Raw genomic sequence first — 11,012 nt, 5'->3', positions numbered from 1 at the left:
AATAAATAACTTATTATTTTTAAATACACCCTATCTTATTTATCTACACCTTCCTTTGTCTTACGTCCACCTTGACCTACGCATTGTCACGTAAAATTCGTGATAAAAAAGGATTTTTGCAATCCACTAGCGATAAAAAGTTCGCGTACAAGGTAAATAGCGGGCAAAAGAACGGTATAAAGCATAGAGTGTAGAGTATAGTAGCATCGCAGAAAAAGAAAAATCAACAGCTTGGTCGGTCATTGAGCAGCAACAGATCGAGCAACGATACAAATGATCATGGAAGTGCGTTTCTGCTTCCCGGTCTGTTCGAACTATGACGATTTGTCTTTCTGATCTTTCCGACTCGACCGTTGCATCGTTCACTCGACCATCGACCATAAATTGTTTCGAATTTTCTAGAGAACGGACACTTGAAACTACGTGCTTGCGGTACATTCGATAGCCAGGACAGAGGGATCCTTCGTGAGCCTGTTTTCGTCCTGCGAGACGAGCAAATTATTAGAAATTTCCTGATGCAATTGTACGCGGTTTTATGCAACTTTGATTATACACGTGAACGATATTTGGCACAGAGGAGTAACATTTTCGGGGTAACATTTGCGCACTAATAGGTTCCCACATAGCTAAAATAAAGCAAAAGTTGCGCGAAATTAACGGATGACAATTGAGAAATTTCTTGGATGATCTACGTTTATTACGAAATGGTTGGATGCGAAAATCGATATCTGGTAGCATCTAAGTTGTCCGAGAGAGTTTCACGATAAAGGAACAGATCTCTGCCGATATTCTCTATCCGACTATCGTAGCAGATTTGCGTACTTTTGCAAGGTTCTCCAAATTAATACAAATTTCTAACTACCGTAACATCGAGATATTATACATCGTAAGGCAAAGTTAAGGAGAGTGGCGATGACCTCGGAAACGCGAAAAATATCTCAGAAGATAGAATTTTGGTGGCGGGAAGGACAAATGTTCGTGATGGTTTTCCCAATAGCGATTCTGATTCTCCCTTGACGTGTCTGCTCGGCGCCACTTCCGGCATCGTGACAACCACCGTAAGCCCTAGGACGCCCTTACAGCCTCCTTTACATCGCATATGCCCTTCTCGCTGTTGATGAAAATCCAATTTGTGAAATTAGACGTTTGCTCGCTTTGAGACAAAGTAAACCGCGTTTCTCACAGGTGTTCGGCAGATGGCGATGATGAGATATAGTGCAACAAAGTGAAATTTTACGCGCGTAAATCTAACAGGATTATAATGTAACAGAAGCACAACAAAGAGGAAACTTGTGATGAAAAAGGAAGAATATATTACCAACGAAACTCTTTTGCTCCATTTTCTTTCGTAGAATTATATTTCACTTGCGAGTATTATAGCAGGTCTGCCTTTGATACAAAAATCATAAAAGGTTTACGTATCTGCACGTATATTTACGCTGTATGAACGATACTCGAGTATTACACGCATGCATTATCGACAAATAGATCCACGTTCGAGATAAGAGTTCCTCTTTGATACTTTCTTATGGTATAAATAACGAGAAATTATCAGGAAGTATGTTACAGTGAAACTGCTCGTACTTCGTTACTTTTACTCGCATGTATGACACCTACAACGATATTCTTTATTGAATCAATAAATAAAAGCGCTCCCCAACGTACGTACAAGACTAGATCTTGAAATATAAGAATCGACGTAACAATAAGACTAAAAAAGTTCGAAATGAAAATAATTCGCCGAAACGGCAAAAAGAGAATACCTGACACAAAAATAACGATACGGTAAATCTGCGTCCCGTTTTAATTTTCATCGATCAGTCGTCCAGCAAGCGAGATGTGTCAAGCAGCAACGGCGACAAGGTAACAGAGACGAAATATTATCGAGTTAACGCACGCGAAGTGGTCGCAGGAATGGCTGACGGATGCGAGAGTGTAATGCACTTACGTCACGCGAATTTCAGACGAAACAACTGGTGGTGTAACGAAAATTTAGCGTCGCAACCGAATGTGCTAAATATAAAATGGATGGCTGTTGACCGAAAGAAAAATGCTCGACGATACGGTGCCGCCGTTTGTTCTCTTACAAGATTGAACGTCCACGGTCGACCCATTTACCAGACCCTCCTCGTTACACGAAGAGACGAAATCACCAGTGCTATTTAATCGTGCGAATTATATCACGCGTATCTCGCGAATTATTACACGACAGTGATAATAAGGCAAATCTAATAAAATTTACTTCTCATTAAAAAGTCGTACCAAAACAATTATTTATTAATTGGTTTATTTATTAATTCTTAAGAAGATACATATAAATAAGAAAAAATGGTAAAATTTGATTAGTATAATAAAAGTAATATATGCCTATGATCATTCTAAAATATAAAAAGTGAAATAGTCTTACGTTCATTGGTATATTTTAAGAACACATACATCTTTTAACGATAGTTGCAATGTAACATCATTTTTATATTACACGCAAGGTATGGCAAGTATTCCTGCTCTAAGGCACAATTTGAAATCAACAACATTCAGTTTAACAAATTATAACTTCTATTCGTTTTCCATCATGGAATAACGCGGTGGTGTCTTCCATATTGCACTGGACGTGCGTTGTAATCTACTCCTATCTATATTTTCAAACATTTCAGTTAAATCTGGTGTGCACATTCTTCTATCAAAGAATTTATAGACTGCTTTCTTCGGAATTTATCGTTGCATTGCAAGTTCATTTTCGCGTATGTACGCTAAGATTGATAAAAATTCGAGTACTCCATGCATTATAATGTTTATTAACTCATTAAGTAAAACAACACTTACATTGCGCCTAATGTGGAATTGTACGCCTTGGTCTGGCTTCATCGTCCGATGTGTCGTCGTCAGGTTTACTGTGCAAAACAGAAGTGGACCTTGCTGTTTGGAGCTATATTTTGGATAAAATATCGAATGAATAATAGCTTGTGTTTTTATAACAGAAGAATACTTTGATACTGTTTGTAATGTTACCTGCGATGTCATCATCTGAGTCTCCTTCTTTTGTTTCGCTAATAAGATTTTTTTTGCTTTTTCGACAGATCTTCGTGCCAGTTTTTGAACAATGGCTTTTTCTGAAATTTTTTCTTTTTCAAAGGCCTCGATTCTCCTTCTTACGGGCACATTTTTCTTCATTTCATTTTGAATGTCCTGTTTCGTCATGTTTCTATTAGACATTTCCCTTTCACGGGATGGCTCATCTTCTGCGAATAATTCTTCGAACTCGGTGAGTCCAATCGCTTGATTCAGCTGCTGAACCTCCTCCTGCAGAGTTATTGGCGACCGTGATGTAAATTTAGGTTCATTATTTTTTCCTATACTACTAGCCAAGTTTTTATTAATTACTACCGTTTCGTTTGATTTTATTGGTGATAAAGGTTCTACAATTGCGGTAGCGTCCATCATCTTCTGCGTATAAGTAGAATTGATGTCCATCGTGGAATTCATAAGAGGAGTAAATTTCTCAAGTGCATCCTCGCACATTGAAGGATCTTCAATATCATTTCTTGCTGATGGAATTACTGTATCATCAATAATATTAGAATATTTACCCTTCGTGTTTTCACTCCGTGAAAAAGTTCTCTTTATATTGTTGTCTATCTATCTCTTGTTGTCATTGAAGACTTTAATGGTTCAATCCTTTCTGGCTGTATTGCATCTTCTTTTGAAATTGTTTCGCTTAAAACATTCTTTTTTGTTTTACTATGTTTTGTAGGACCTTTTGTGTTTTTTTCATCTGAACTACTTCTAGCACTTTCCTTTTTTTTAGGTCGGCCTCCACGTTTCCTCTAAAAATTTAGAATATATTTAACAACGTTATAGTAGTATTTATATACACAATGTACATACAATTGTATAAGCAATTAGATTTTGACGCATTAATTAACCGATATCAAACATTATTGGGTACTACATATAAGGGTTAGTATTGATTAGTAACATAAGATATGGGGTAAGATTAAAAGTATTAAATTTCATCATAATATGACACAAACATTTACATTACTGTCATCATCAAGAGTTAGCCTTCGTAATTTTGTAACAAGTGACATTGACTGCTGCTTTTTAATATTAATTGCAGCTTTTATTGCAGCCTTTCTTTTTGTTCGGTCAATTGTTGTTTCCAGCACATCCCCAGTTTTTACATCTTTATTTTCTGTTTTATCATGTACTGCTGAATCTGTTACTGTATTATCAGTATTGATAATATCATTTTCTGGGATAGTCTCTTTACGGCGATAACCTTTTTTCTTCAAAACTTTCGGCCTCTTTGTAGTTGAAGGGCCAGGGACTGATTGTGGTATTTCAGCAATTAAACCATGTAAATAATCCAGAGTGTCTTCAAGCTGGTTGTTAATATATTTTTTAACATCCAAGGAATAATTATGTATATTCGATATATCTTTGGTAATCATTTCTTTAATCTCCTTCTTTGATCCAGTATCCATATTTGAAATCTACGAATAAATGATATATATTTAATATATACATTAAACTATACTTTTTAATAATACATACCATAATTTAATATTATGGTTGAAATTATGACGTATATAGCAATTAATACATACACATGTGTTTAGTTCTATTAACTTAGAAGCACATGTAAATTAAAAAAATATATATATATATATGAAACAATAATAAAATAATGAAGTAACATTGAGAATAGAATCTAGTTTAATTACACATATATACCCTTTTAATAATTCCGTTCTTATAAATTTTATTAAATTTACAGTGAAGCTTACAATTACACTAATGCCAATGAATATTAACGTATGCGTTTATTATTACACTAAATAAAAATGAAAGTAATGCAATAAAAAATACAATATACCTTAATGGAAATAAAATAAGTAAATAGCGAAGTATTTATTAATATTATTATATAGCATTATATTATATTATTATAATATTTATTAATATTTACTTACGTTTTACGTTTGCACAAAAACTATAAAATTTTAAATATAAAGAGAGATTTATAACAGAGATAAAGCAAGTCACAGAAATTAGTGTCTTTCAATGGCAAAAATGCGTTAAAGGAAGTGAAACGATAATCTCCGTCTCGCGTCACAAGCGGAACTGTGTCAGTTTTGCTCCTTGAAAGTACACGTAGCGGTACATGAGCTAGAGAACATTTCAAATCATGTTGTTGTTTTTTTTGCTTCGGAGTATCAAGATCGTGAGGACATACATAATATATTAATAAATAAACTCCGGGCAAAACAATGTCGCCGTTACGTTACCGTCGAACCGTCGAACAAAGACGAATTTGAATTCTCCGACTCTCCCCCGATCTGTTTATACTATACCAGTTTAAACGGACGCAATCGTAAAGAGTTCACGAGAGTTATGGATCAGTATCTACGAGTATCTACCGTCTTTGCGAACATTATCTATAATTATTTATTTAATCATTTGAAAATATACTTGAAGGTTTCAACAACGAGCAATCTTGTCTAATAAATCTCACGATCAACCATCCTCTACACACAAGTCCTCTGAAAACATAACGACTTTTCAGTTCAATTTGAATCGTTGCGTTCAACGCCATCAGGGTGTCCTGCATAACGCGGGCATCCGACTAGGTGCTGATACCACATACAAGAACAAGTCGAATATGTGAAATAAAGCTTTTTAGCTTAAGGTCCCGTTTTGAAAAAAATACAGTTTGAACATGTTCGGTTGGCAATTGGCTTAATACACGCGTATGATAAATAACAAGATTTATTACATGATTTTACAAAATTTGTTAAAATTGATTAAGAAGTTACTTTCAAGAAGTAATATTTACATAATTGTAAATTGAACCCTATGTTTAACAAAATTAGGCATTCTTAAGTATTTGTTATTGTAAATTACTATTATGCTTCGCCAAGTGTGATTGGAACACATTTCTGGAACACAGCGTCCATCGATGTCTTCAATGAAAGAACATAAGTTTAATAACCTAACTTATCGACGAAATAAATCCCTAGCCCCCGGGTAGCGTGTTAGGAAGCTTCCGTGGTAATTCTTTTAAAAGCAATTAACGAGTGATCTGTTCGCGAATTATTGTATTGTATTATATATTATGTGGCATCATGATATCATAAGGAATACAAGTCACTATGATTTCTTCGTACTATTTCACAGATGGAGTGTGCAAATTTGACTTTACAATGAACAAAGTCAAACGTGACAATGACAAAATTGTATGTGGCAAAACTGGATACCTCAATGTTATACAGTGTGTCAAGAAAGTGTTTGTTGTCATCTTATGTCTTTGGGAGGTAATTCTACACCTTCGGATTTGCGAAGATCTGTTGAAAAAGAGGATCACAAAATTGACCTCGAGCATTCTATTGCACGTATTGCGTGTTTATCCATCGATGTATTGCAAAGAACAGTTTGTCCAATAGGTGTTTCACACGCAGCAATGGGAAAAATAATACTCTCACCCTGAGAGAATTGACCGGCGAGGGCGCGGCAGAGGCCATGGAAGCGCTTCGGTGAGGCGCGCTAGGTCCGTCGCGCCCCCCGGTGGGGTGCAAACTTAGGCGCTGGCAACTCAGCGCCCCGGGGCAGCAAATCAGCCCGGCAGGGGAACCGGACTGTCTGGCACGGCGGCTCCGGCGACGAGGCGCGGTGTGACGTGGCCGCATATCGCTCCATTAGGGGGTGTATTGAGCGCGGGGGGGGGTGTATCCCTCACACCAGTTCCCGGGCCCCTCTAGATCGCTGCCGGGGCGGTCATCATGGAGGTTTTAGTCCGTTGGCGTCCGCCACTACCACGCCGCGTTTTCCCAGAATCGACCTGGTGTCCTCCACGTTAATAAAAAAAAAAAAAAAAAAAAAAAAGTGGGAAAAATAATACGCCAAAAAGGTGTACGTTATAAGGTTCGCCGTGTGCGAAATTATGTCGTTTGACGAATATTCGATGGTTAGCCGCTAAGAAAATTATAACGCAATCCTTGGAAATATCTTGTTTACGGATGAGAGCGATTCTTCCGATAGCAATATTCTCGATCGTCAGACTGCCAAGATTTAGGCTTGTGAAAGTTCTCACATTATGATACAATGATACAGAGATTCAAGCAGGCTCGAGCAAGTTTGATTTATTCCACAGCTCGCTTTAACGTGTAGATAAAATCAATTTGAAAATGGAATAGATATCATATGTTCGCGAGCAGCCAGAAAACAACACTGACGTTATTTCGTATCGCATCTGACTTTAAAAAAGAACATAAAATGAAAATAAACGGTTTTTCATACAAAAATGCATACTTGTTACGATGCATCGTGAGTAGCAGAGTAACGCATATGTTCGTGTATTACAGCATGAACGTATTAATGAATAAATAATATATATATATTAAATTAAAATTTTTAATATTTATTAATAATTTAATAATAATAATAATTACTATATTTATATAAGTATTATAAATAAAATATTTATAATAATATTATTAATATCTTTTTATTAGAACTAAAAATATAATTTAAAAATTTTTAATATTTTTATAATTTAATAATTATATTTATTTAAATATTATAAATAAAATATTTATAGTAATATTATTAATATTTTTTTTATTAATATTAAAAATACAATCTTAAAATTTGTAATATTTTTAATCTTATAATATCATTAATATTTTTTATTTATATTAATATATAATTAAAATTTTTGATATTTTATAATTTAATATATATATATCATAAATAAAAAATTTTTAAATTATATATTATACAATTTATATTATAGTAATTTCCATTTTTTCAAAATAAAAAAAATTGTATATTAAACAATTTAAAAATAAAGGGTAGAATATTTAAGTATTAATATTTTATAATTTAATTTTATAGATAATTAAATATTTATAGTAATATTATTATTTTTTATTCATATTTTAAAATATTATACATATATGTGTGTGTGTGTGTGTGTGTATATATATATATATATGTCGGGTTAACATTAGAATTTAAGGCGTGTAACGATTCTTCGTTTGAATTAGCCATCGTTTTATGAAACAGAGATTATATTTACGCGAATATACAAGATTTTACAAAATATTATGAATATTGAGTTTAATGAATGATAAGATTAACAAATGATAAGTTTAACTAATGATTCCAAACGAATCCACGGTCAACGGGATAACTCTTTACTATGCGTAGAATAATTTAAACACAAAAAAAAATACGATTGCTGAGGCACTCGGTAAATTGCTCGATGTATCACTTTCCAAGGCGATCACACGAATGAATATCTGATGAAAATCTTTTTCGCTGTACGACTGCATTTTGTTCGTTATATGCTCGCTGGAGGCATCGAGAAGGTTCCAATCGCCGCTGCTAGGCAGACTCTGCCAAGAGTTTGTTGTATACTCTTTGGAAGCATCGAGAAAGATCCAAACGTCGTTGCTAGGCAGCCTCTGTCTGGAGTCTGATTCCTAATACAACGTGTGTCCCATTATATCGACATCTCCAAAGTACAATTCTATGTGATTTCTAGGGAGAACAGTACAACCGATCCACACCTTCGTCAGGCAAAACGTTTATCCCGTGACCGCGGCTACGCTCGGCGACCAGCTGCCACCTCGAACCCACCCTCGCCATCACATATATCGAACAATTACAAATGACAACAATTGCTTAATTACAGCTATGACAAAACCCAGGCTAAAGCACCAGAAGACTCTCGCAAAATTGCAAAGGGAAGGCTCCAGTTTTCCTTTCATCTCCGACACGTTCTTTTGTGATCCCGTTGGCCGCGGATTCGTTATCGGGCCTGAGACCATCGTCACTAGTGTCGCGAGTGCCAATTGTCGTGATCAATTGTCAAGACTGTAATAACTCTATTATTGTAATAAACTACACCTGCGTGTACCGTACCAATGGCTAATTCCCGTGAAGATTCATTTGACGCCCACAACCCTACTCCCAGTGCTAATCCGACATACATATTAATATTTTTAAATATTTTTTTTTTAATATTCAAAAATTTTTTAAATTTCCCTAATATTTTCAATATTATGCTCTAAATGTATAAGCTATTTAAATTAAACAAGTTCATCTTTCTCTTTATTTAATTTAAATATAAATTAGTAATAATAATTAAATAATTAATTATAAATATATTTATAATCAAATTATTATTATTAATATTAATAAATAAATATATATTAATAATAAATAAGAAATTTTTAATCTAAAATGTATTTCTAATAAATCACAAACATATCCTATAATCTTTCCTGTAAATGTTTCAACTAAACATTTTTCAAAATAAAATTCATAATAAATTATTTTATTTGTTAAATAACTCATTATAAACTTATAAAAAAATTCTATTATAAAAAATCTTTTGATAAATATTAATTTTTTTCAAATAAATATTTAATATTAATACTAAAAATATTAATCCTAATAATATTAGCTTAAATACAAGATATTTATAACTATAAATTAAATTAATATTTAATTGATAAAAGAAAAAATTAAAAATAAATTTTCTTAAAATTAATATAATTATTAAAATTACTGATATAATTCCAGCTATAATACAATCCTCATTTAAATAAATTAAATTTATTATATAATTATTTCCCATTATTATAAATATTGTACGAAAAGAATATGATACTGTAAAAATTGTTCCAAAAATTAAATTTATTGTACTAAAAATTCTTTTCATATTTAAAAAATAATATTCAACAATTAAATCTTTAGAATAAAATCCTACTAAAAACGGAAATCCACATAATATTAATAATGAAAATATTATTAATAATCCTTTTATTGGATATAAATAAAATATACCAGAATAAAAACAAAAATTCTGAATACCATTGATATAATGAATAAATCTTCCAACACACATAAATATTATAGATTTAAAAAATGCATGAATAAATAAATGTAAAAATGTTATATCTGTTATTCCTAAAGAATAAATTCTTATTATAAGACCTAATTGACTTAATGTTGATAAAGCAATAATTTTTTTAAAATCTATTTCAAAATTAGCTATAACTCCTGAAACTAATATTGTTATTCTTGAAATTATTAAAATAAATCTTTTATATTTAAAATCAATTATTATCTCATAATTGATTAATAAATAAATTCCAGCAGTAACTAAAGTTAGTGAATGAACTAATGAAGACACAGAACTAGGAGTAATTATTGCAGCTGGTAATCACATCATAAATATTAATTGTGCACTTCTTGTAAATACTATTAAAAAGAACATTAATAAAATTAATAAATCTATTTTATATAAAATTAAATTTCATGTACCAAAAATTACTAAAAAAGAAATAATTATTAATAAACTAGAATCACCTAAACGATTTAAAATTACTATAATTATTCCTGAATTAAATGATAAAAATTTTTGATAATAAATAATTAAACAATAAGAAATTAAACCCAGACCATCTCATCCTAATAATAAAGTTAATATATTAGGTCTCAAAATTTAAAAAATTATTGATATTAAAAACATTAATATTAAATAATAAAAACGATTAATTAAATATTTATTATTTAAATTTATATATCTAATTCTATATAATTAAATAAAAGAACTAATTAATATTACTAAAAATACAAATATTAATAATTTAAATCTAATCATAAAAATTGTTAGGGAAGTGATACATTTACACTGTACATGAGAGTGTGTGTGTAAAGGTCAGAGGGCGTCCAGGTCTTAGTTGAGACAAAAGACAGCCGTTAAAAGATTCTGGATAGTCGGTTGGCGACAAGCGTGCGTGCAAGACGTTCTTCAGAGTGTAATATAGATGTATAGCTGTTGTGTGTGAAATATAGTCAATTATTTGTATTACCAAATCCTTGAATTTCTTTAATAGATTCGTATTCCAATTATGATCGTTATTACAAAATTTATTAGAAACTGACAAAGTAACGATACAGAATGTTATAACAGAACAGAATAGAATGTCGAGTACTGACTT

General features: G+C 32.0%; 1 protein-coding gene across 1 annotated transcript; it reads right to left on the bottom strand.

Annotated features, from left to right (window-relative positions):
- Positions 1-2,287: 2,287 nt before the first annotated feature.
- Positions 2,288-4,484, bottom strand: LOC126876469 (uncharacterized). The gene is given in 5 exon segments (XM_050639317.1): positions 2,288-2,750; positions 2,824-2,926; positions 3,010-3,639; positions 3,642-3,824; positions 4,032-4,484. Coding segments are annotated over 4 exon segments (1,362 nt in total). The 3' UTR covers positions 2,288-2,750; positions 2,824-2,830.
- Positions 4,485-11,012: the final 6,528 nt, after the last annotated feature.

This window comes from Bombus huntii, unplaced genomic scaffold (genome assembly GCF_024542735.1).
Source record: "Bombus huntii isolate Logan2020A unplaced genomic scaffold, iyBomHunt1.1 ctg00000075.1, whole genome shotgun sequence".
NCBI lineage: Eukaryota > Metazoa > Arthropoda > Insecta > Hymenoptera > Apidae > Bombus > Bombus huntii.
This window is presented reverse-complemented; position numbering and strand designations above follow the sequence as displayed.